Source organism: Somniosus microcephalus, chromosome 4, assembly GCF_052327205.1.
Source record: "Somniosus microcephalus isolate GS21.2 chromosome 4, FLI_Smic_1.0, whole genome shotgun sequence".
Classification (NCBI taxonomy): domain Eukaryota; kingdom Metazoa; phylum Chordata; class Chondrichthyes; order Squaliformes; family Somniosidae; genus Somniosus; species Somniosus microcephalus.
The window spans coordinates 18731146-18757194 of record NC_140990.1 but is presented as its reverse complement, the minus strand read 5'-3'; the positions used below and the strand labels follow the sequence as shown (position 1 = coordinate 18757194).

At 51.0% G+C, this 26049-nt stretch overlaps 1 protein-coding gene across 2 annotated transcripts; it reads right to left on the bottom strand.

Annotated features, from left to right (window-relative positions):
* Nucleotides 1-599: 599 nt before the first annotated feature.
* LOC147118357 (nucleoplasmin-like) lies at nt 600-26038 on the bottom strand. Of its 2 annotated transcripts, none has more exons than XM_085983714.1 (6): nt 25840-26038; nt 22584-22692; nt 15677-15759; nt 8328-8444; nt 5084-5177; nt 600-883 (listed from the first exon to the last, which is right to left on the bottom strand). In XM_085983714.1, the coding sequence occupies exons 2-6, from the start codon at nt 22621-22623 to the stop codon at nt 840-842; spliced, it is 378 nt and encodes a 125-aa protein (XP_085839840.1). In that variant the 5' UTR covers nt 22624-22692; nt 25840-26038; the 3' UTR covers nt 600-839. The 2 variants fall into 2 exon arrangements, with proteins under 2 accessions (XP_085839840.1, XP_085839841.1); XM_085983715.1 differs by having other exon boundaries at nt 600-880.
* Nucleotides 26039-26049: the final 11 nt, after the last annotated feature.

Genomic DNA, 26049 nt, shown 5'->3' with positions numbered 1-26049 from the left:
CCTCCGTCAGTGCAGCGCTCCCTCAGTACTGCCCCTCCGACAGTGCAGCGCTCCCTCAGCACTGCCCCTCCGTCAGTGCAGCGCTCTCTCAGTACCGGATCTCCAACAGTGCAGCGCTCCCTCAGTACCGGATCTCCGACAGTGCAGCGCTCCCTCAGTACTGCCCCTCCGACAGTGCAGCGCTCCCTCAGTACTGCCCCTCCGACAGTGCAGCCCTCCCTCAGTACTGCCCCTCCGACAGTGCAGCCCTCCCTCAGTACTGCCCCTCCGACAGTGCAGCGCTCCCTCAGCACTGCCCCTCCGTCAGTGCAGCGCTCTCTCAGTACCGGATCTCCAACAGTGCAGCGCTCTCTCAGTACCGGATCTCCAACAGTGCAGCGCTCCCTCAGTACCGGATCTCCAACAGTGCAGCGCTCCCTCAGTACCGGATCTCCAACAGTGCAGCGCTCCTCAGTACTGCTTTGTGGAGTGAGGGCTGGATTATGGCCTCAAACCCACGACCTTCTGACTGAGGAGGTGAGAGCCAAAACCACTGAGCCATAGCCGACACAGACCAGGCCATCGAACGGTCTTGGCCGATTCACAGAGCACAACCAATCGCCAATGGAATATTTTATTGTATAGTCATTTAAATTAAAGCTGACACGGGATGTCCATGTAGGGACCAAACACTCCTGTCCTCGATACACCAAGAGCAGCTCAAATACGCCACCACCCAGCTCACACATGGACCTCGTGATCATCAGCAATCGCCCTGTCTCAAGGAGCCAGCATCATCAGATGGATATTATCGAGGGCTGGGGGGAGTGGGCTGTTAATCCGCCACCATTTCCTTGGCTTCAGTTCTCTTCAGCCCCGGATTCCAGATCGGAGTGTTCTACTACTGAAAGTGAAGATAAATACCCGTCAAAACTCCAGCAACCAGGTCCCGGAAAAGGAGCAACACTTCCAATATTGAGTTGGCAGAGTCTAATGCACTCAAAGGGATATGAGGGGAATGGTGAGGAGGTGGGGGTTGAGGGGAATGGTGAGGAGGTGGGGGTTGAGGGGAATGGTGAGGAGGTGGGGGTTGAGGGGAATGGTGAGGAGGTGGGGGTTGAGGGGAATGGTGAGGAGGTGGGGGTTGAGGGGAATGGTGAGGAGGTGGGGGCTGAGGGGAATGGTGAGGAGATAAAAAAAGGTGGGGGGGGATGAGGGATATGGTGAGAAGGTGGGGTTGGGGAGAAGGTGGGATTGAGCGATATGGGGGAGAAGGTGGGATTGAGCGATATGGGGAGAAGGCGGGGTTGGGGAGAAGGCGGGATTGGGGAGAAGGCGGGATTGAGCGATATGGGGAGAAGGTGGGGTTGGGGAGAAGGTGGGGAGGCGGGAGAGAGCGATATGGTGAGAGGGTGGGGAGGTGGGAGTGAGCGATATGGGGAGAAGGTGGGGTTGGGGAGGCGGGAGTGAGCGATATGGGGTTGGGGAGAAGGTGGGGAGGTGGAGTGAGCGATATGGGGAGAAGGTGGGGTTGGGGAGAAGGTGGGGAGGCGGGAGAGAGCGATATGGTGAGAGGGTGGGGAGGTGGGAGTGAGCGATATGGGGAGAAGGTGGGGTTGGGGAGGCGGGAGTGAGCGATATGGGGTTGGGGAGAAGGTGGGGAGGTGGAGTGAGCGATATGGGGAGAAGGTGGGTTGGGGAGAAGGTGGGGAGGCGGGAGTGAGCGATATGGGGAGAAGGTGGGGTTGGGGAGAAGGTGGGGAGGCGGGAGTGAGGGATATGGGGAGAAGGTGGGGTTGGGGAGAAGGTGGGGAGGCGGGAGTGAGGGATATGGGGAGAAGGTGGGGTTGGGGAGAAGGTGGGGAGGCGGGAGTGAGCGATATGGGGAGAAGGTGGGGTTGGGGAGAGGTGGGGAGGCGGGAGTGAGGGATATGGCGGGGGAAGGTGGGGTTGGGGAGAAGGTGGGGAGGTGGAGTGAGCGATATGGGGAGAAGGTGGGGTTGGGGAGAAGGTGGGGAGGCGGGAGTGAGGGATATGGGGGGGAAGGTGGGGTTGGGGAGAAGGTGGGGAGGTGGAGTGAGCGATATGGGGAGAAGGTGGGGTTGGGGAGAAGGCGGGAGTGAGCGATATGGGGGAGAAGGTGGGGTTGGGGAGAAGGTGGGATTGAGCGATATGGGGAGAAGGCGGGGTTGGGGAGAAGGTGGGATTGGGGAGAAGGCAGGATTGAGCGATATGGGGAGAAGGTGGGGTTGGGGAGAAGGTGGGGAGGCGGGAGAGAGCGATATGGTGAGAGGGTGGGGAGGTGGGAGTGAGCGATATGGGGAGAAGGTGGGGTTGGGGAGGCGGGAGTGAGCGATATGGGGTTGGGGAGAAGGTGGGGAGGTGGAGTGAGCGATATGGGGAGAAGGTGGGGAGGCGGGAGTGAGCGATATGGTGAGAAGGTGGGGAGGTGGAGTGAGCGATATGGGGAGAAGGTGGGGTTGGGGAGAAGGCGGGGTTGGGGAGAAGGCGGGATTGAGCGATACGGGGAGAAGGTGGGGTTGGGGAGAAGGTGGGGAGGCGGGAGTGAGGGATATGGGGGGGGGGAAGGTGGGGTGGGGGGGGGGAAGAAGGTGGGGAGGTGGAGTGAGCGATATGGGGAGAAGGTGGGGTTGGGGAGAAGGTGGGGAGGCGGGAGTGAGCGATATGGGGGGGGAGGGGGAAGGTGGGGTTGGGGAGAAGGTGGGGAGGCGGGAGTGAGCGATATGGGGAGAAGGTGGGGAGGTGGAGTGAGCGATATGGGGTTGGGGAGAAGGTGGGGAGGTGGAGTGAGCGATATGGGGAGAAGGTGGGGTTGGGGAGAAGGTGGGGAGGCGGGAGTGAGGGATATGGGGGGAAGGTGGGGTTGGGGAGAAGGTGGGGAGGTGGAGTGAGCGATATGGGGAGAAGGTGGGGTTGGGGAGAAGGTGGGAGTGAGTGATATGGGGAGAAGGTGGGGTTGGGGAGGAGGTGGGGAGGCGGGAGTGAGCGATACGGGGAGAAGGTGGGGTTGGGGAGAAGGTGGGAGTGAGCGATATGGGGAGAAGGTGGGGTTGGGGAGAAGGTGGGGAGGTGGAGTGAGCGATATGGGGAGAAGGTGGGGTTGGGGAGAAGGTGGGGAGGCGGGAGTGAGCGATATGGGAGAAAGTGGGGTTGTGGAGAAGGTGGGGAGGTGGAGAGAGCGATATGGGGAGAAGGTGGGGTTGGGGAGAAGGTGGGGAGGTGGAGTGAGCGATATGGGGAGAAGGTGGGGTTGGGGAGAAGGAGTGAGCGATATGGGGAGAAGGTGGGGTTGGGGAGAAGGTGGGGAGGTGGAGTGAGCGATATGAGAAGGTGGGGTTGTGGAGAAGGTGGGGAGGTGGATTGAGCGATATGGGAAGGTGGTGGGGTTGGGGAGAAGGTGGGGAGGCGGGAGTGAGCGATATGGGGGGGGAAGGTGGGGTTGGGGAGAAGGTGGGGAGGTGGAGTGAGCGATATGGGGAGAAGGTGGGGTTGTGGAGAAGGTGGCAGTGAGCGATATGGGGAGAAGGTGGGGAGGCGGGAGTGAGCGATATGAGAAGGTGGGGTTGTGGAGAAGGTGGGGAGGTGGATTGAGCGATATGGGAAGAAGGTGGGGTTGGGAAGAAGGTGGGGAGGTGGGAGTGAGCGATATGGGGAGAAGGTGGGGTTGGGGAGAAGGTGGGGAGGTGGGAGTGAGCGATATGGGGAGAAGGTGGGGTTGGGGAGAAGGTGGGGAGGCGGGAGTGAGCGATATGGGGGGGGAAGGTGGGGTTGGGGAGAAGGTGGGGAGGTGGAGTGAGCGATATGGGGGGGGGAAGGTGGGGTTGGGGAGAAGGTGGGGAGGTGGAGTGAGCGATATGGGGAGAAGGTGGGGTTGTGGAGAAGGTGGCAGTGAGCGATATGGGGAGAAGGTGGGGTTGGGGAGAAGGTGGGGAGGCGGGAGTGAGCGATATGGGGGGGGGAAGGTGGGGTTGGGGAGAAGGTGGGGAGGTGGAGTGAGCGATATGGGGAGAAGGTGGGGTTGTGGAGAAGGTGGCAGTGAGCGATATGGGGAGAAGGTGGGGTTGGGGAGAAGGTGGGGAGGCGGGAGTGAGCGATATGGGAAGGAGGTGGGGTTGGGGAGAAGGTGGGGAGGCGGGAGTGAACGATATGGGAAGAAGGTGGGGTTGGGGAGAAGGTGGGGAGGCGGGAGTGAGCGATATGAGAAGATGGGGTTGGGGAGAAGGTGGGGAGGCGGGAGTGAGCGATATGGGAAGAAGGTGGGGTTGGGGAGAAGGTGGGGAGGCGGGAGTGAGCGATATGGGGAGAAGGTGGGGTTGGGGAGAAGGTGGGGAGGCAGGAGTGAGCGATATGAGAAGGTGGGGTTGGGGAGAAGGTGGGGAGGCGGGAGTGAGCGATATGAGAAGATGGGGTTGGGGAGAAGGTGGGGAGGCGGGAGTGAGCGATATGGGGAGAAGGTGGGGTTGGGGAGAAGGTGGGGAGGTGGAGTGAGGGATACGGAGAGAACTCGCGATTGATCCAATGACCTTTTCTAGTTCTAGAACTTCCCTACAAAACTCTCACCCACCCAGTAGTGACGGGAATTGTCTTTTTTGTTTTAAATTCATTCATGAGATGGGCATTTATTGCCCATCCCTAATTGTACTCGAGACGATGGAGGTGTGTCGCCGCCATGATACATCTTTGTAGCGGTTTGGTGCAACTGAGTGACTCTCTGGGCCAGAGGGCACTGAAGAGTCAATCACGTTGCTATGGGTCTGGACTCACATGTAGGCCAGACCGGGTAGGGACAGCAGATGTCCTTCCCTAAAGGGACATTAGTGAACCAGATGGGTTTTTACAAATATCTGATCGCTTCATGGTCACCATTACCGACATGAGCTTTTTGTTCCAGATTTATTTAATTAACTGAATTTAAATTTCCCAGCTGCCTTGGTGGGATTTGAACTCGTGTACATGATGTCTCCGGATCATTAATCCAGGCCTCTGGATTACTAGTCCAGTAACATAACCACTGCGCTACCGTTCCCCTGTCTAGCTGGATTGGGTGGTGGAAGGGGAAAGTGCCCCAGTAAGAGATACTTACGGTACAGGTACTGGCCGCTGATGTAAACAGGGCCGGAGCCAGCCAGGAGGTTGAATGTAACGGGGGGAGTGCAGTCTATTCCATCAATACTCACCTGGAACAGAGGGAGAGACAACATCTAAACACCAGCATGGCAGCCACACAGACCCCATACGCTGGGAAACACTCCATTCTTCATGAACCATCCAATCCATCTCCTATGCCCAGCCATCTCATCCCTCCCCCAAAGCACAGGTTAGATACAGAGTAAATCTCCCTCTACACTGTCCCAATCACTCCCAGGGCAGGTACAGTACAGGTTAGATACAGAGTAAAGCTCCCTCGACACTGTCCCATCAAACACTCCCAGGGCAGGTACAGCACGGGTTAGGTACAGAGTAAAGCTCCCTCTACACTGTCCCATCAAACACTCCCAGGGCAGGTACAGTACGGGTTAGATACAGAGTAAAGCTCCCTCTACACTGTCCCATCACACACTCCCAGGGCAGGTACAGCATGGGTTAGATACAGAGGAAAGCTCCCTCTACACTGTCCCATCAAACACACCCAGGGCAGGTACAGCACGGGTTAGATACAGAGTAAAGCTCCCTTTACACTGTCCCATCAAACACTCCCAGGGCAGGTACAGCACGGGTTAGATACAGAGTAAAGCTCCCTTTACACTGCTCCGCTGTAATTCTGACCTGAACAGCTCCCTCGATTGCTGGTGTGATATTTTCTATTTCCCAAAAAATCAACATCCAGTCACTCTCATCTACGGTCCAATTTCATATTAAATTATAACATAGCAAAATTTGGAAAAAAGGCATTGTCATATTCCTTTCACATGATGGGAGGCTTAAAGGCAGAGAGAGAGAGAGAGAGTGTGAGGGGAAACCTTCATCAACCTCTGCCTGGGCTGGATTGACACCAAGATCCAGAGGGTTAAAGGTTTCGGGCTCGGGTGAGACCACACCTGGAGTACTGTGTACAGTATTGGTCTCCTTACCTAAGGAAGGATATACTTGCCTTACAGGAGGTGTAACGAAGGTTCACTAGACTGATTCCTGGGATGAGGGGGTTGTCCTATGAGGAGAGACTGAGTAAAAGTGTGGACATGATGATGAACCTGTATAAAACACTGGTTCAGCCCCAACTGGAGTATTGTGTCCAATTCTGGGCACCGCACTTTATGAAGGATGGGAAGGCCTTAGAGAGGGTGCAGAATAGATTAACAGGATTGATTCCAGGAATGAGGGACTTCAGTCACGTGGAGAAGCTGGGGTGCTTCTCCTTGGAGCAGAGAAGGCTGAGAGGAGATTTGATGGAGGTGTTCAAAATCATGAGGGGTCTGGACAGAGTAGATAGAGAGAAACTGTTCCCATTGGCGGAAGGGTCGAGAACCAGAGGACACAGATTTAAGATGATTGGCAGAAGAACCAAAGGCGACACGAGGAAAAACTTTTTTTATGCAGCGAGTGGTTAGGATCTGGAACGCACTGCCTGAGAGGGTGGTGGAGGCAGATTCAATCACCGCTTTCAAAAGGGAGTTGGAGAAGTACCTGAAGTAAAGAAATGTGCAGGGTTACGGGGAAAGGGCGGGGAGTGGGACTCGCTGAAGTGGTCTTGCAGAGAGCCGGCACGGGCTCGATGGGCCGAATGGCCTCCTTCTGTGCTGTAACCATTCTATGGGGGGGAAAAAATTGGGTTGATCTGCGCCTCTCGTTAACGCCCCCAGGGGGCGCAAATCCTCTAGCGCCCAGGCACGGCGCCGCTAATGCCTCCCGCGAAATTCAGCATCGGCAGACGATATGTCCTTGTGCACCAGTCGCTGAAGGTAAGCATGCAGGTGCAGCAGGCGGTTAAGAAGGCAAATGGTATGTTGGCCTTCGTAGCGAGAGGGTTCGAGTACAGGAGCAAGGATGTCTTGCTGCAGCTGTACAGGGCCTTGGTCAGACCACACCTTGAGTATTGTGTGCAGTTTTGGTCGCCTTATCTGAGGAAGGATGTTCTTGCCATGGAGGGAGTGCAGCGAAGATTCACCAGACTGATACCTGGGATGGCAGGAATGACGTATGAGGAGAGATTGGGTCGATTGGGCTTATACTCGCTGGAGTTTAGAAGAATGAGAGGGGATCTCATTGAAACTTATAAAATTCTAACAGGACTAGGCAGACTAGATGCAGGAAGGATATTCCCGATGGTGGGGGAGTCCAGAACCAGGGGTCACAGTCTAAGGATAAGAGGTAAGTCATATAGGACTGAAATGAGGAGGAATTTCTTCACCCAGAGAGTGGTGAACCTGTGGAATTCTCTACCACAGAAGGCGGTGGAGGCAAGTTCATTAAATATATTCAAGAAGGAGTTGGATATATTTCTTAGGCTAAAGGGATCAAGGGGTATGGGGAGAAGGCAGGGACAGGGAACTGAATTTGAATGATCAGCCATGATCTCATTAAATGGCAGAACAGGCTCGAGGTGCCGAATGGCCTACTCCTGCTCCTATCTTCTATGTTTCTATGTGATATTCAGTTGCAGCGCCCCAGGAAGGAGGTGGAGCGCTTCCAGTAGTGCCCCACCTCCTGCTTGGGGCGCTACCTCTCAATTTCACACGGGTGAAAGGGGCGACACCAAATTTTTCCACCGCATGATTCTAAAATAGGCCTACATTCGCTGTAGTTTAGAATAAGAGGTGAGCTCATTGAAAGATCAGAGGCTTGACAGGGCAGATGCAGGGAGGATGTTTCCCCTGGCTGGGGAGTCTAGAACCAGGGCTCACAGTCTCAGAATAAGAGGTCGGCCACTGAGGACTGAGATGAGGAGAAATGTCTTCACTCGGAGGGTGGTGAATCTTTGGAATTCTCTACCCCAGAGGGCTGTGGAGGCTCAGTCGTTGAGTATATTCAAGACACAGATCAATAGGTTTTTTGATATTAAGGGAATCGAGGGATATGGGGATAGTGCAGAAAGGTGGAGATGAGGAAGATCAGCCATGATCTCATTGAATGGTGGAGCAGGCTCGAGGGACCGAATGGCCGACTCCTGCTCCTAATCTTATGTTCTGATGATAGTGTCTGACTCAGTCCCTTATCAGAGAGAAAAAACCTTCACACACCGCCCCCCCCCGCCTGTCTGAGGGGCTGGATTTGACCACAAGTCCCAAAGGATGAAAGGTCACACAAGCTATTCCATCGGTTTGAAGTCTCCAGAGAGACTTTGCGATGTGCCACACAGGAAGGCCGGTGTCTCTGGGACAGTCACTGACCATGGGCAACACGGAGCGCTGGAGACAGGCAATCGGGATCGGCTTGTTCCCGCTGGAGTTTTTGGAGCTGAGAGTCACGATGTTCAACTCATCCTTGGAATCGGCTCCCAGACACACCTGGGGAAGGAGAAAGAGAACAGTTCACCCTTGTCTGCACGCTCCGTGGTTCTAACTGCCCTATAGGCAGAGTCCGACATCCACCAAATAAGGTTGAGTCAGTTAGAGCGCACAGGAGGCCATTCAGCCCATTGTGTCCATGCCAGCTATTTGCTATAGCAATCCCACACTAATCCCACTGTCCCGCTCTCTTCCATAACCCTGTACCAATCCCACTGTCCCGCTCTCTCCCCGTAACCCTGTACCAATCCCACACTCTCCCCATAGCCCTGTACCAATCCCACTGCCATGCTCTCTTCCATAACCCTGTACCAATCCCACTGTCCCGCTCTCTCCCCGTAACCCTGTACCAATCCCACACTCCCCATAGCCCTGTACCAATCCCACTACCCCATTCTCTCACCATAGCCCTGTACCAATCCCTCACTCACGCCATAGCCCTGTACCAATCCCACTGTCCCGCTCTCTCCCCGTAACCCTGTACCAATCCCACTACCCTGTTCTCTCCCTATAGCCCTGTACCAATCCCACTACCCTGTTCTCTCCCCATAGCCCTGCGCCAATCCCACTGTTCCACTCTCTCCCCATAGCCCTGCACCAATCCCAGTTCCACTCTCTCCCCATAACCCTGTACCAATCCCACTCTCTCCCCATAGCCCTGTACCAGTCCCACTGCCCCACTCTCTCCCCATAGCCTTGTACCAATCCCACTGCCCCACACTCTCCCCATAGCCTTGTACCAATCAGACTATCCCATTCTCTCCCCATAGCCTTGTATCAATCCCATTTCCCCGGTCTGAAGGGATATTTACTAGTCCTAGCCCCTTTGGGGCTATTCCGGATCAGGCGTATTTCTCAGACGTTCACTTTCAACTGAAGTTTGAGGTAGCCAAATCCTAAAGACACTTAATTGGGTCTAAAGGTCTGGGCTATCTCTCCCTAAAGGAAAGGAACAACCCGAGAATGTTACCATCCTTCAGATAGTGCTTTTAATAAGTTTAGCTAGACTGTAACGTCCCAGATATTGAGGGTCCGGAGAACTCCTTCAGAATTCTATAACTCTTCACCAAAGAGTGTACAGAGATTGAGTTCACGAGTTATTGATAAAGACTGGAGACAATTCTAAAAATAGATATTTATTAAAAGAACCAACATGCAATTTACAGTTGGTGAATCAGTCTATCGCAACGTTAACAGTTCTAAAAAGAGAAAAAATGATCTTTTTAAACAGAGAATCTTACTTTTAAATCTTAACTTCACTACAGTATTACAGTTCTTAAAGTTTCCTATACAGGATATCCACCAATATCAAATACCTTTGATCCCCAAGGTACAAAGAGTTGAAGACCACAGAGCCGCCTCTGTAGCCGAGAATAAAGCGACTCTGATATCCCATTTGAAATTTCAATATTTATACCCTTTTCCAGTTGTATTTCCTTTAAGGTTTTCTGCTGATGCAAGTTAATTATCCCTATTCATCTTTCTGCTGACCTCTGCAATTCTTACTGCTACATCAGCTTGTAATATTCCTGAATTTTGTCTTTCTCCAGGTGTTCTGGGTTAACCATATAAAAAGTGTGAAGGGCAGGTGTTCCTTATCTTATGTGCCATCTTTACGAAGTTTAAATTAAAACACCTTATCCAGGGTGAACCATTGTTTTTGTTCCCAAAAGTCAGCCTGTTGGGAGCCTTTAACCTTCTGTTTCAATAAGGTTATTTATTCAGGGTCAACAACCATCTTATCTCAATAGCCAGAATTCTTTCATAGCTATTTCACAGTTAGGTTTTTAAATTTCAAAACCCAGTTTGTCATGCTTTAAAGAATTTATAAAAGGTAAAGATCCTTATATAGTATATTCCTTCACAGGTCTCTTTCCCCCCACAGCCCTGTACCAATCTCACTCACTCCCCATAGCCCTGTACCAATCTCACTCATGCCCCACAGCTCTGAACCAATCCCACTCACTCCCCATAGCCCTGTACCAATCCCACTGCTCTGCTCTGCTCTCTCCCCATAGCCCTGTACCAATCTCACTCACTCCCCATAGCCCTGTACCAATCCCACTCACTCCCCATAGCCCTGTACCAATCCCACTCACTCCCCATAGCCCTGTACCAATCCCACTCACTCCCCATAGCCCTGTACCAATCTCACTCACTCCCCACAGCTCTGTACCAATCTCACTCACTCCCCATAGCCCTGTACCAATCCCACTCTCCCCATAGCCCTGTACCAATCTCACTCACTCCCCACAGCTCTGTACCAATCTCACTCACTCCCCATAGCCCTGTACCAATCTCACTCACTCCCCATAGCCCTGTACCAATCCCACCCTCCCCATAGCCCTGTACCAATCTCACTCTCTCCCCATAGCCCTGTACCAATCCCACTCTCCCCATAGCCCTGTACCAATCCCACTCTCTCCCAATAGCCCTGTACCAATCTCACTCACTCCCCATCGCCCTGTACCAATTGCACTCTCTCCCCATAGGCCTGTACCAATCTCACTCACTCCCCATAGCCCTGTACCAATCCCACTCTCTCCCCATAGCCCTGTACCAATCCCACTCTCTCCCCATAGCCCTGTACCAATCCCACTCTCTCCCCATAGCCCTGTACCAATCCCACTCTCTCCCAATAGCCCTGTACCAATCTCACTCACTCCCCATCGCCCTGTACCAATCGCACTCTCTCCCCATAGGCCTGTACCAATCTCACTCACTCCCCATAGCCCTGTACCAATCCCACTCTCTCCCCATAGCCCTGTACCAATCCCACTCACTCCCCATAGCCCTGTACCAATCCCACTCTCTCCCCATAGCCCTGTACCAATCCCACTCTCTCCCCATAGCCCTGTACCAATCCCACTCTCCCCATAGCCCTGTACCAATCCCACTCTCCCCATAGCCCTGTACCAATCCCACTCTCCCCATAGCCCTGTACCAATCCCACTCTCCCCATAGCCCTGTACCAATCCCACTTCCCCAGTCTCTCCCCATAGCCCTGGATATATCCCACTTCCCTGATCTCCCCCCACCCCCATAGCCCTGTACCAATCCCACTGCTCTGCTCTCTCCCCATAGCCCTGTATCAATCCCACTTCCCCAGTCCCCCCCCCACACCAATCCCACTCTCTCCCCATAGCCATGTACCAATCCTACTGTCGCTCTCCCTATAACCCTGTACCAATCCCACTCTCTCCCTATAACCCTGTACCAATCCCACTCTCTCCCCATAGCCCTGTATCAATCTCACTTCCCCGATCTCTCCCCATAGCCCTGTATCAGCCCCATACCAATCCCACTGCCCTGCTCGAGAGGACACCTTCATCTCCTCTGTCCGAGGCTGGATTTGACCCTAGCTGCCAGAGGGTGACAGGTCAATGTCTGACCCCGCGTCCCCCATCATAGAGTCATAGAGTTTTACAGCACAGAAAGAGGCCCTTCGGCCCATCGTGTCTGCGCCGCCCATCCATCCCTGTCCAGTCTAATCCCATTTTCCAGCATTTGGTCCGTAGCCTTGTATGCAATGGCATTTCAAGTGCTCATCCAAATGCTTCTTGAATCTTGTGAGGGTTCCTGCCTCTACCACCCTTTTAGGCATTGAGTTCCACATTCCAACCACCCTCTGGGTGAAAAAGTTCCTCCTCACATCCCCTCTAAATCTCCTGCCCCTTACCCTGAATCTATGCCCCCTTGTTATTGACCCCCCTACTGAGGGGAAAAGTTCCTCTTTATCTACCCTATCTATGCCCCTCATTATTTTGTACACCTCAATCAGGTCCCCCCTCAGCCTTCTTTGCTCCAAGGAAAACAACCCCAGCCTGTCCAGTCCCTCTTCATAGCTGAGGCGCTCCATCCCAGGTAACATCCTGGTGAATCTTCTCTGCACCCTCTCCAAAGCAATCACATCCTTCCTATAGTGAGGCGACCAGAACTGCACACAGTACTCCAGCTGTGGCCTCACCAGCGTTTTGTACAGCTCCATCATAACCTCCCTGCTCTTATATTCTATGCCTCTGCTAATGAAGGCAAATATCCCATATGCCTTTTTAACCACCTTATCTACCTGTTCCGCTGCCTTCAGGGATCTATGTACATGTACACCAAGGTCCCTCTGACCCTCTGTACTTCCTAGGGTCCTACCACTCATTGTGTATTCCCTTGCCTTATTTGTCCATCCAAAATGCATCACCTCGCACTTTTCAGGGTTAAATTCCATTTGCCACTTTTCCGCCCATCTGACCAACCCGTTTATATCGTCCTGTAGCCTGAGGCTTTCCTCCTCGCAATTTACCACCCCACCAATTTTCGTGTCATCTGCGAACTTACTGATCATACCTTTTACATTCTCATCCAAATCATTTATGTAGATCACAAACAGCAAGGGACCCAGCACCGATCCCTGCGGTACCCCACTGGACACAGGCTTCCAGTCACAAAAGCAACCTTCCACCATCACCCTCTGCCTCCTGCCACTCAGCCAGTTTAGGATCCAACGTGCCAAGGCACCCTGGATCCCATGGGCTCTTACCTTCTTGACCAGTCTCCTATGCGGGACTTTGTCAAAAGCCTTACTGAAGTCCATGTATACCACATCCACAGCATTTCCCTCATCCACACACCTTGTCACCCCCTCGAAAAATTCAATCAGATTGGTCAGACATGATTTACCCTTGACAAAGCTATGCTGACTATTCCCGATTAATCCTTGCCTCTCCAAGTGGAGACTCATTTTGTCCCTCAGAATTTTTTCCAATAATTTCCCTACCACAGATGTTAGGCTCACTGGCCTGTAATTCCCTGGTTTATCCCTGCTACCCTTCTTGAATAATGGTGCTACGTTAGCTGTTCTCCAGTCCTCTGGTACATCCCCTGTGGCCAGAGAGGTTCTGAAAATTAGTGTCAGAGCCCCTGCAATCTCCTCCTTTGCCTCACAGCGCAGCCTGGGATACATCTCGTCCGGGCCTGGGGATTTATCCACTTTTTGGCTTGCTAAAACCGCTAGTACCTCCTCCCTCTCGATGCTAATATGTTCAAGTATATCACAGTCCCCTTGCCCGATTTCTATGTCTGCATCGTCTTTCTCCATAGTGAACACAGATGCAAAAAATTCATTTAAAACCCCGCCTACATCATCTGGCTCTACACACAGATTGCCACTTTGGTCCCTAATGGGCCCTACCCTTTCCCTGGTTATCCTCTTGCCCTTAATATACTTATAAAACATCTTAGGATTTTCCTTTATTTTGCTCGCCAGTGTTATTTCATGGCCCCTCCTCGCTCTCCTAATTTCTTTTTTAAGTATGCCCCTGCACTTTTTATACTCCTCTAGGGCTTCCTCTGTCTTTAGTAACTGCCAAAAGCCCCTCCTTTTTTTCCTAATGCATTTTTGTATATCCCTTGTCATCCAAGGTTCCCTTTGCTTGTTGGTACCACCCTTGACCTTTACGGGAACATGTTGGCGTTGTACTCTCTCTATTTCCCTTCTGAAAGTCTCCCACTACTTTGATGTGGATTTTCCTATAAGTAGCTGCTCCCAGTCCACTTTGGCCAGATCCTGCCTTATCATATTAAAATCGGCCTTCCCCCAATTTAGAACCCTTATTTCCGGGCCGTCTTTGTCTTTTTCCATGACCACCTTAAATCTCACCGAATTATGGTCACGGTCGCCAAAATGCTCTCCTACTGACACTTCCACCACTTGCCCGGCTACATTCCCTAGAATTAGGTCCAGTACCGCCCCCTCTTGCAGGGCTTTCTACACGCTGGCTCAAAAAGCTCTCCTGGATGCACTAAGAATTCTGCACCCTCTAAGCCTTTCACACTCTGACTATCCCAATTAATATTGGGGAAGTTGAAATCCCCCACTATTATTACCCTATTATTTTCACACTTCTGAGATTTGCCTACATATCTGTTCCTCTATCTCCCCCTGACTGTTTGGGGGCCTATAGTACACTCCCAGCAAAGTGCTTGCCCCCTTTTCATTTTTAAGTTCTACCCATATGGCCTCATTAGAGGAACCCGCTAATATATCATCCCTCCTTACAGCAGTAATTGACTCTTTAATTAATATTGCAACACCCCCTCCCCTTTTACACCCCCCTCTGTCTCACCTGAAGATTCTATACCCCGGAATATTGAGCTGCCAGTCCTGACCCTCCCTCAACCATGTCTCCGTGATAGCAACAATATCGTACTCCCATGTGTTCAACAACAACTTCAGTTCATCCACCTTATTTGCAAGACTCCTTGCATTAAAATAAATGCCTTCCAGCCTTGCCATACTCCCTTTTGCCTTCACATATTTGCTCTGCCTTCCCAGCTCCTCCGTATTTGGCTGTAATTCACCCCCTACTATAGCTCCACTCTGTATCCCATCCCCCTGCCAAGTTAGTTTAAACCCCCCCCCCCCCAACAGTGCTAGCAAACCTCCCCACAAGGATATTGGTCCCCCTCTGGTTCAGGTGTAAACCGTCCGACTTGTACAAGTCCCACTTTTCCCAGAAGCAGACCCAGTGATCCAGGAAACTAAAGCCCTCCCTCCTGCACCATCCCTTTAGCCACGCATTCATCTGTTCTATCTTCCTATTCCTATACTTACTAGCACGTGGCGTAATCCAGAGATTACAACCTTTGAGGTCCTGCTCTTTAATCTTCTACCTAGCTCCCTAAATTCTTGCTGCAGGACCTCATCCCTCTTTTTACCTATGTCGTTGGTACCAATGTGGACCACGACCTCTGGCTGTTCGCCCTCCCCCTCCAGAATGCCCTGCAGCCGCTCAGTGACATCCTTGACCCTGGCACCAGGGAGGCAACAAACCATCCTGGATTCACGTCTACGGCCACAGAAACACCTATCTGTTCCCCTTACTATAGAATCCCCTACCACTATTGCTCTCCCACTCTTTTTCCTCCCTTCCTGGGCAGCAGGAGCACCCCCAGTGCCAGGAAGTTGGCTGCTGCTGCCTTCCTCTGGTAAGTCATCCCGCTCAACAGTATCCAAAGCGGTATACCTGGTTGAAAGGGGGATGGCCACAGGGGTCTCCTGCACTACCTGCCTGCTTCTATTGTTCCGCCGAGAGGAGCCCTTCCTCTCCTTCTGTGCGAGGCTGGATTAGACTCTGGGCCCCAGAGGGTCTTGGTCAGAGTGTGACCCATTTGCCATCAAACGACCTTCAGCCAACAACCCCCTCGCTCCCAGGTTGATTGGTGCATTGGATTGTTACCGTGCCAATCACCAGCTGGTGCTCCAACAGGTCATCCTCGATCTCGAGCGTGAAGGTCTTCTGTTGAGTGTTTAGCTCGCAACCTGAGGAGGGGGGCAAAGGTCATAAGAACATAATAAATAGGGGATAAAAACAGAAAATGCTGGAAACACTCAGCAGGTCAGGCAGCATCTGTGGAGAGAGAAACAGTTAACGTTTCAGGTCGATGACCCTTTGTCAGGACTGGAAAAAGCTGGAGATGGAACAGGTTTTAAGCAAGTGCCGGGGCTGGGAGAGGGGGGAGGGGAGGAAAGAACAAAAGGGAAGGTCTGTGATAGGCTGGAAGGCAGGAGAGATTAAGAGACAAAGGGGATGATGGTGCAAGGCAAAAGGAGATGGTGACGGGACAAGTTAAGAAACAAAAGATGAAGTGTAAATGGCAGAATGATCGACAGCTGCCATGAGAGAGAGAGAGAGAGAGAGAGAGAGAGAGAAAAGCTTAAAAAATGATAGGGGCACAGGTTATAGTCTGAAATTGTTGAACTCGATGTAGAGTCCGGAAGGCTGTAAAGTGCCTAATCGAAAGATGAGGTGCTGTTCCTCGAGCTTCATTGGAACAGTGTAAGAGGCCGAGGACAGAGAGATCAGAGTGGGAGTGGAGCGGAGAATTAAAGTGACAGGCAACCGGAACATACGAACATAAGAAATAGGAGCAGGAGTCGGCCAATCGGCCCCTCGAGCCTGCTCCGCCATTCAATAAGATCATGGCTGATCTGATCCTAACCGCCAATCCACTATCACAGAACCATCTCCTGAATCTAACCGAATTAGACACACGAAATAGGAGCAGGATCAGGTACACGGCCCCTGGGCCCGCTCCGCTACCCACAGGGCCATGACTGATCTGAACCTAGACTCATGTCCAAATTCCTGCCCGCTCCCCGTAACCCTTAATTCCCTTTACTTCTAGGAAACTGTCTATTTCTGTTTTAAATTTATGTAATGATGTAGCTTCTACAGCTTTTTGGGGCAGCATATTCCATGGACCTACCACCCTCTGAGTGAAGTAGTTCCTCCTCATCTCAGTTTTGAAAGAGCAGCCCCTTATTCTAAGACTATGCCCCCTAGTTCTAGTTTCACCCATCATCGGGAACATCCTCCCCGCATCCACCCGATCCAACCCCTTCACAATCTTATATGTTTCAATAAGATTGCCTCTCATTCTTCTGAACTCCAATGATTAGAGTCCCAATCTACTCAACCTCTCCTCATATGTCCATCCCCGGAAGCTCGGGGTCACCCTTACCGACTGATTGGGTGACCGCTTTGCAGAACACCTCCGTTCCATCTCCAACTTTTTCAGTTCTGACGAAAGGTCATCGACCCGAAACGTTAACTCTGTTTCTCTCTCCACAGATGCTGCCGGACCTGCTGAGTGTTTCCAGCATTCTATGTTTTTATTTCAGATTACCAGCACCTGCAGCATTTTGCTTTTATAATAAAGTCAGGGTACAGTAGCATAGTGGTAATGTTACTGGACTAGTAATCAGAGGCCCGAACTAATGATCCAGAGACAAGAGTTCAAATCCCACCACGGCAGCTGGGGAATTTAAATTAATTTATTAAGTAAATCTGGAATAAAAAGCTGGTATCAGTAAAGGCAACCATGAGACTACTGGATTGTCGTAAAAACCCATCTGGCTCACTAATGTCCTTTAGGGAAGGAAATCTAAATCTAAGGGAAGGAAATCTAAATCTAAGTTAAGGATAGCATTAGATTGAAAGAAGCTTATAATGTTGCAAAGAATAGTAATAAGCCTGAGGATTGGGAGTGTTTCAGAAACCAGCAAAGGATGACCAAAAAATTCATAAAAAGGGAAAAAATAGAATGAGAGAAAACTAGCAAGAAATGTAAAAACAGATTGGAAGAGCTTCTACAAGTATGTAAAAAGGAAGAGAGCAGCAAAAGTAAACGTTGGTCCCTTAGAGGCTGAGACAGGAGAAATTACGAGGGTGAAATTTCTCCTCGTCCAAGTCCTAACTGGCCGACCCCTTATTGGGAGACTGTGACCCCCTGGTTCTAGACTTGCCAGTCAGGGGAAACATCCTCAGCATCTACCCTGTCAAGCCCTGTAAGAATTGAGTGTTTTTCAAATGAAATCACCTCTCATTCTTCTAAACTCTAGGGAATATAGCCCTGGTCCACTCAATCACTCCTCAGAGGAGAATTCCCCTCATCCCAGGAATCAGTCTGGTGAACCTTCGTTGCAATCCCTCCAAGGCAAGAATATCCTTTCTTAGGTAAGGAGACCAAAACTGAACACAATACTCCAGGTGTGGTCTCACCAAGGCCCTATACAACAGTAGGTCAACAGGAGCACTGCCCGTTAGACAAAGCCAGAACCCACCGCCACAACCATCAAGCACATGCCAACCCATTGGGTTCCTCTCTCTCTCTGTGGGTTTGAGCCTTCACTTCAGAGATGAGAGGCCCATAATCCAGACTGACACATCCCCTAGTGCCAGTACTGAGGGAGTGCCATACTGTTGGATGGGGTAGTACTGAGGGAGAACCGCACTGTCGGAGGGGCATTACTGAGGGAGCGCTGCCCTGTCAGGGGCAGTACTGAGGGAGCACTGCACTGTCGGAGCGCTGCATTGGCGGAGGGTCAGTACTGAGGGAGCACTGCGCGGTTGGAGGGGGCAGTACTGAGGGAGCGCTGCACTGTCGGAGGAGGCAGTACTGAGGGAGTGCTCCACTATTGGATGGGGTAGTACTGAAGGAGCGCTGCCCTGTCAGAGGGGCAGTACTGAGGGAGCACCGCACTGTCGGAGGGGCAGTACTGAGGGAGCGCCGCACTGTCGGAGGGGCAGTACTGAGGGAGCGCTGCACTATTGGATGGGGTAGTACTGAGGGAGTACCGCACTGTCAGAGGGGCAGTACTGAGGGAGTACCGCACTGTCAGAGGGGCAGTACTGAGGGAGTACCGCACTGTCAGAGGGGCAGTACTGCGGGAGTGCCACACTGTCAGAGGGGGCAGTACTGAGGGACAACCGCACTGTCGGAGGTTCCGTCTTTCAGGATGAGACGTTAAACAGAGGGCCCTCTCGGGTCGGACTTAAAGATCCCACGGCCACTATTTCCAATAAGAGCTGGGGAGTTCTCCCTGGTGTCCTGGGGCCAATATTAATCCCTCAACCAGCATCTAAAACACATTATCTGATCATCGTCACATTGCTGTTTGTGGGATCTTGCTGTGTAAAAATTGGCTGCCGCGTTTCCTACATTTCAAAAAGGATGCACTTCAACAAAAAAAAGTACTTCATTAGAAACGCTGGCATTGCCAGCGACGCCCACATTCCAGGAACAAATTAAAAATAAATTGGCTGTAAAGCACTAAAAGTCATCTTACATAGAAGATAGGAGCAGGAGTAGGCCATTCGGCCCCTCGAGCCTGCTCCACTATTCAATCAGATCATGGCTGATCATCCAAATTCAGTACCCTGTCCCTGTCTTCTCTCCATATCCCTTTAGCCTTAAGAAATATATCTAACTCCTTCTTGAATATATTTAATGAATTGGCCTCTACTGCCTTCTGTGGTAGAGAATTCCACAGGTTCACCACTCTCTGGGTGAAGCAATTCCTCATTTCAGTCCTAAATGGCTTACCCCTTATCTTTAGACTGTGACCCCTGGTTCTGGACTCCCCCACCATCGGGAACATCCTTCCTGCATCTAGTCTGTCTAGTCCTGTTAGAATTTTCTAAGTTGCAATGAGATCCCCTCTCATTCTTCTAAACTCCAGCGAGTATAAGCCCAATCGACCCAATCTCTCCTCATACGTCATTCCTGCCATCCCAGGTATCAGCCTGGTGAATCTTCGCTGCACTCCCTCCATGGCAAGAACATCCTTCCTCAGATAAGGCGACCAAAACTGCACACAATACTCAAGATGTGGCCTCACCAAGGCCCTGTACAACTGCAGCAAGACATCCTTGTTCCTGTACTCGAATCCTCTCGCTACGAAGGCCAACATACCATTTGCCTTCTTAACCGCCTGCTGCACCTGCATGCTTACCTTCAGCGACTGGTGCACAAGGACACCCAGGCCTCGTTGCACTTCCCCTTCTATTGCCATTCAGATAATAATCTGCCTTCCTGTTTTTGACACCAAAGTGGATAACCTCGTATTTATCCACGTTATATTGCATCTGCCATGCTTCTGTCCAATCACCCAACCTGTCCAAATCATACTGGAGTTTCTGAGCATCCTCCTCACAGCACACACACCCACCCAGCTTTGTGTCGTCGGCAAACTTGGAGATATTACATCTAGTTCCCTCGTCTAGATCATTAATATATATTGTGAATAGCTGGGGTCGAAGGACCGATCCCTGCGGTACCCCACTAGTCACTGCCTGCCACTCGGAAAAAGACCCGTTTATTCCAACTCTTTGCTTTCTGTCTGCCAACCAGTTCTCTATCCAAGTCAATACCTTGCCCCCAATCCCATGTGCCTTAACTTTACACACTAATCCCTTATGCAGGACTTGAGCTTGAGATGCACTGTATAAATGCAAGATGTTTGGTTCTTTCTTGCTGGGAAGGAGATTCGAAGAAGCATTTTACCCACAAACCAGTCCCCTCCTCACCACAAACGGGTAGACAATTCCAACAGCTTGCACCACATTGCTTTGGCTCCCGATGTGCAGCAGGACCGATTGTGCTCGCTTCCTAGAACAGAACGTCAAGATTAGGAGCAGGAGTGGGCCATTCGGCCCCTCCAGCCTGCCCCGCCATTCAATAAGATCATGGCTGATCCTCTACCTCATCTTTCCTGCACTATCCCCATATCCCTTAGCATCCAAAAATCTATCGATCTCCATCTTGAATATACTCAACGACTGAGCCTCCACAGCTCTCTGGGGTAGAGAATTCCAAAGATTCACCACCTTCTGAGTGAAGACATTCCTCCTCATCTCAGTCCTAAATGGCCGACCCCGTATTCTGAGACTGTGACCCCTGGTTCTAGAACCCCCCCAGCCAGGGGAAACATCCTCCCAGCATCTACCCTGTCAAGCCTCTGATCTTTCAATGAGATCACCTCTCATTCTTCTAAACTCTAGGGAATATCGGCCTAGTCTACTCAACCTCTCCTCATAGGACAATCCCCCCCATCCCAGGAATCAGTCTGGTGAACCTTCGTTGCATTCCCTCGATGGCAAGTATATCCTTCCTTAGGTAAGGAGACCAAAACTGTACACAGTACTCCAGGTCTCTCTCACCAACACCCTATATATTTGCAGGAAGACTTCTTTACTCTTATACTCCAATCCCTTTGCAATAAGGGCTAACATACCATTTACTTTCCCAATTGCTTGCTGTAGCTGCATGTTAACTGTGATTTTTTCAAAAAAAATTTATGGGACATGGGCGTCGCTGGCAAGGCCAGCATTTATTGCCCATCCCTAATTGCCCCTTGAGAAGGTGGTGGTGAGCCACCTTCTTGAAGCGCTGCAGTCTGTGTGGTGAAGGTACTCCCACAGTGCTGTTAGGGAGGGAGTTCCAGGATTTTGACCCAGCGACGATGAAGGATCGGCGATATACTTCCAAGCCAGGATGGTGTGTGACTGGGAGGGGAACTTGGAGGTGGTGGTGTTCCCATGCGCCTGCTGCCCTTGTCCTTCTAGGTGGAAGAGGTCGCAGGTTTGGGAGGTGCTGCCGAAGAAGCCTTGGTGAGTTGCTGCAGTGCTTCGTGTAGATGGTACACACTGCAGCCACGGTGCGCCAGTGGTGGAGGGAGTGAATGTTTAAGGTGGTGGTGGGATGCCGATCAAGTGGGCTGGTTTGCCCTGGATGGTGTCGAGCTTCTTGAGTGTTGTTGGAGCTGCACTCATCCAGGTAAGTGGAGAGTATTCCATCACACTCCTGACTTGTTCCTTGTAGATGGTGGAAAGGCTTTGGGGAGTCAGGAGGTGAGACACTCGCCGCAGAATACCCAGCCTTTGACCTGCTCTTGTTGCCACAGTATTTATGTGGCTGGTCCAGTTAAGTTTCTGGTCAATGGTGATTCATGTACAAGGACATCCAAAACCCTCTGAATCACACATTTACTAGTCTTTCACTTTAAAAAATATTCTGCTTTTCTATTCTTCTCATCAAAGTGGATAACTGCACATTTCTCCACATCTGCCACGTTCTTGTCTGCTCGCTTAACTTCTATATCCCTTTGTAGCCTCTTTGCATCCTCCTCACAACTTACTGTCCAACCTAGCTCTGTATCGTCAATTTAACGGTCGAGGGCCAGTCTGATCCCTCAAAGCACTGGAGAAGTACCACCAACGCTGCCTCCACAAGATCCTGCAAATCCATTGGCAGAATAGGCACACCAAAGTCAGTGTTCTCGCTCAGGCCAGCATCCCCAGCATCGAAGCTTTGACCACGCTCAATCAGCTCCGATGGGCGGGCCTCATCGTCCGCATGCCCGATACGAGACTCCCGAAACAAGCGCTCTACTCGGAGCTCCTACACAGCAAGAGTGCCCCAGGTGGGCAGAGGAAACCCTTCAAGGACACCCTCAAAGCCTCCTTGAAAAAGTGCAACATCCCCACCGATACCTAGGAATCCCTGGCCCAAGACCACACAAAGAGGAGAAGCATCCAGGAAGGCGCCGAACACCTCGAGTCCCTTCGCCGGGAGCAAGCGGAAGTCAAGCGCAAACAGCGGGAGGAGCGCACGTCAACCCAAGCACCCCACCCACCCGCCCCTTCAACCACCGTCTGCCCCACCTGTGACAGAGACTGTAGGTCCCGCATTGGACTCATCAGTCACCTGAGAACTCATTTTTAGTGTGGAAGCAACTCATCCTCGGTTCCGAGGGACTGCCTAAGAAGAAGAAGGAGAACAGGCCCAAACTCAGTCACTTACCCCAGATGATACAGCTAGGCGTCTCTGTCAGACTGTCCATCCCCAGGCTGCAGTGGTACTTTCTGTCGATGGCTTGGGAGAGAGCGAGAGAGACAGGGGCTCAATAAACCTAGGGTCGGGGAGGGTATAGAAGAGAGAGATTACCTGGCTAAAAGGGCACGGACTCCATAACAGAACAAACACTGGGGCTGGGACAGACGGAACGAGAGACTCCCTCCCCACAAACCCATCATCATCCTCCCCACCAACCACTCCCAACCTCCTCAGCAACCCTCTCCTCCTACTAGCCACACCCTAGGGGTGTCTCTCTCTCCCCCCCTATCCCTTACCCTCCAGCCCAGCCTGCACTTGTACCCTTTGTAGGGGGTACAGGCGGAGGGTGGGCTGGGGGGTATATAGTCTCCAACTCCAGACAAGATCTTTTAACAGTTAAGGGAAGCTCTCAGAGTCCGACCCGGCTCGCTCCTCTGCATACTCAAGTCACCTGCTGTAGGTCTTCAATCATTGTCTCAGAGGGTGAGAATAGAATGGCAGCCAACATAAAAGGTAACCCAAAAGTCTTCTATAGGCACGTAAATAATAAAAGGGTAGTAAGAGGGCTGGGGCCGATCATTAGTATTAAACACTAGTTAGGCCGCAGCTAGAGTACTGCATGCAGTTCTGGTCACCACATTACAGGAAGGGTGTGATTGCACTAGAGAGGGTACAGAGGAGATTTACCAGGATATTCCCTGGGCTGGGGAATTCTAGCTATGAGGAAAGACTGGACAGGCTGGGGTTGTTTTCTTTGGAACAGAGGAGGCTGAGGGGAGATTTAATTGAGGTGTATAAAATTATGAGGGGCCTAGATAGAGTGGATAGGAAGGACCTATTTCCCTTAGCAGAAGGGTCAATAACCAGGGGGCATAGATTTAAAGTAATTGGTCGGAGGTTTAGAGGGGATTTGAGGGGAATTTCTTTCACCCAGAGGGTGGTGGGGTCTGGAACTCACAGCCTGAAAGGGTGGTAGAGGCAGGAACCCTCGTCACATTTAAAAAGTACTTGGATATGCACTTGAAGTGCCGTAACCTAGAGGGCTACGGATCTAGAGCTGGGAAGTGGGATTAGGGTGGAGAGCTGTGTGTTGGCCGGCACAGACAAGGTGGACTGAATGGCCTCCTTCTGTGCTGTAAATTTCTATGATTCTATGACTAGGGACCAAAAAGGAGACCTATGCATGGAGGCAGAGGATGTGGCTGAGGTACTAAGCGAGCACTTTGCATCTGCCTTCACCAAGGAAGAGGATGCTGCCATAGACATGGTGAAGGAGGAGGTAGAGGAGACACTCGAGTGGATAAAAATTGATAAAAAGGAGGTATTAGAAAGGCTGTCTGTACTTAAAGTAGATAAATCACAAGGAGCGGATGGGATGCATCCTAGGATGCTGAGGGAATTGAGGGAAGGAAATCGCGGAGGTACTGGTCATAATATTCCAATCCTCCTTAGATACGGGGGTGGTGCCAGAGGACTGGAGAATTGTAAATGTTACACCATGGTGTACGCTTGAGTATTTCCGCGACCGGTGGGCACCGCGGGGCCTGGAGTGCGTCGTCAACCCGGAAAACCAAATTTTAATTTGATTTGTTAAGTTTTAGTTGAACTTTTGTTAATTTACAGTCAAATTTGTTTTTGGTCCAAACTCTTGTACACCAGGGTGTAAAGATAAACCCAGCAACTACAGGCCGGTCAGTTTGACCTTGGTAGTGAGGAAACTTTTAGAAACAGTAATCAGGGACAACAGTCACTTGGATAGATGTGGATTAATTAAGGAAAGCCAGCACGGATTTGTTAAAGGCAAATCATGTTTAACTAATTTGATTGAGTTCTTTGAGGGCAATGCGATTGACATAGTGTACATGGATTTCCAATGCTACATAATAGGCTTGCCAGCAAAGTTGAAGCCCATGGAATAAAACTAACAGTGGCAGCATGGATACAGAATTGGCTAAGTGACAGGAAACAGAGGAAGGTACTGGACTGGAGGAAGGTACACAGTGGTGTTCCCCAAGGTACGAGGACCACTGCTTTTCTTGATATATATTAATGACTTGGACGTGGGTGTACAGGGCACAATTTCAAAATTTGCAGATGACACAAAACTTGGAAGTATTGCAAACAGTGAGGAGCATAGGGATAGATTTCAGGAAGACAGACAGGCTGGTAAAAATGGGCAGACACGTGGCAGATGAAATTTAACACAGAAAAGTGTGAAGTGATACATTTTGGTAGAAAGAATGAGAGGACAGATAAACTAATAGGACAATCCTAAAGGGGGTGGGTGAGAGACCTGGGGGTATATATGCACAAATCATTGAAGATGGCAGGGCAGGTTGAGAAAGCAGTTCAAAAGGCTTACAGGATACTGGGCTTCATAAATAGACGTATAGAATACAAAAGCAAGGAAGTTATGATGAACTTTTATAAAACACTGGTTCTGCCCCAACTGGAGTACGGTGTCCATTTCTGGGCACCACACTTTAGGAAGGATGTGAAGGCCTTAGAGAGAGGGTGCAGAAAAGATTTACGAGAATGATTCCAGGGATGAGGGACTTCAGTTACGTGGATAGACTGGAGAAGCTGGGGTTGTTCTCCTTAGAGTAGAAAAGATTGAGAGGAGATTTGATGGAGGTGTTCAAAATCATGAGGGTTCTGGACAGAGTAAATAGAGAGAAACTGTTCCCATTGGCGAAGGGTCGAGAACCAGAGGACACAGATTTAAGGTGATTGGCAGAAAAACCAAAGGCGACATGAGGAAAAACTTTTTACTCAGCGAGTGGTTAGAATCTGGAATGTTCTGCCTGAAAGGGTGGTGGAGGCAGATTCAATCACAACTTTCAAAAGGGAATTAGATAAGTATCTGAAGTAAAGACATTTGCAGGGCTATGGGGAAAGGGCGGGGAGTGGGACTCGCTGAAGTGGTCTTGCAGAGAGTTGGCACGGGCTCGACGGGCCGAATGGCCTCCTTCTGTGCTGTAACCATTCTATGATTCTAAGTCAGAGAATGTGACAGATACGCATTCTTTCCTACTGTAACATCGGGAGTGAACGCCAACATTCAAAGCTCTGGTGGGTGAAGATTTCCCCAATGCAAATTCCGACCATCGTTAAGCTAAAGAGCTTGTAACGCAAATAACCTGGGATTTTTTTTTTTGCCATAGCTTCGTAAGAAGTTTCAAATGGTCTCGGAAGCATATGCCCAACAGAAACTTTTTCCTACCTCGGATAAGATATTATCTCTGACGTCCAACGCATACCAGAAGTGGCTGAGATCCCAAGGCCAGATCTCCCCAGGTTGTCCAACCCACTTGACCCAATTAATCATCCACCTTGATCTCGCACCGGCTCATTGGGATTGCACGTGTCGGACCGGGACAAGTGGCCCTGGGCGGTCTTCCAGACAGGCGAATGAATAAGTCATAGCTTGCAA

Coding starts and splice junctions, on each gene's coding strand:
- LOC147118357 (XM_085983714.1), bottom strand. CDS start 22,623: ATGGACAGTCTGACAGAGACGCCTAGCTGTATCATCTGGG. Junction 8,445..15,676: donor ACCAGCTGGTGATTGGCACG/GTAACAATCCAA, acceptor CTCCTTCCCCAG/GTGTGTCTGGGAGCCGATTC. Junction 884..5,083: donor CAGCGGCCAGTACCTGTACC/GTAAGTATCTCT, acceptor CTTCACTTTCAG/TAGTAGAACACTCCGATCTG.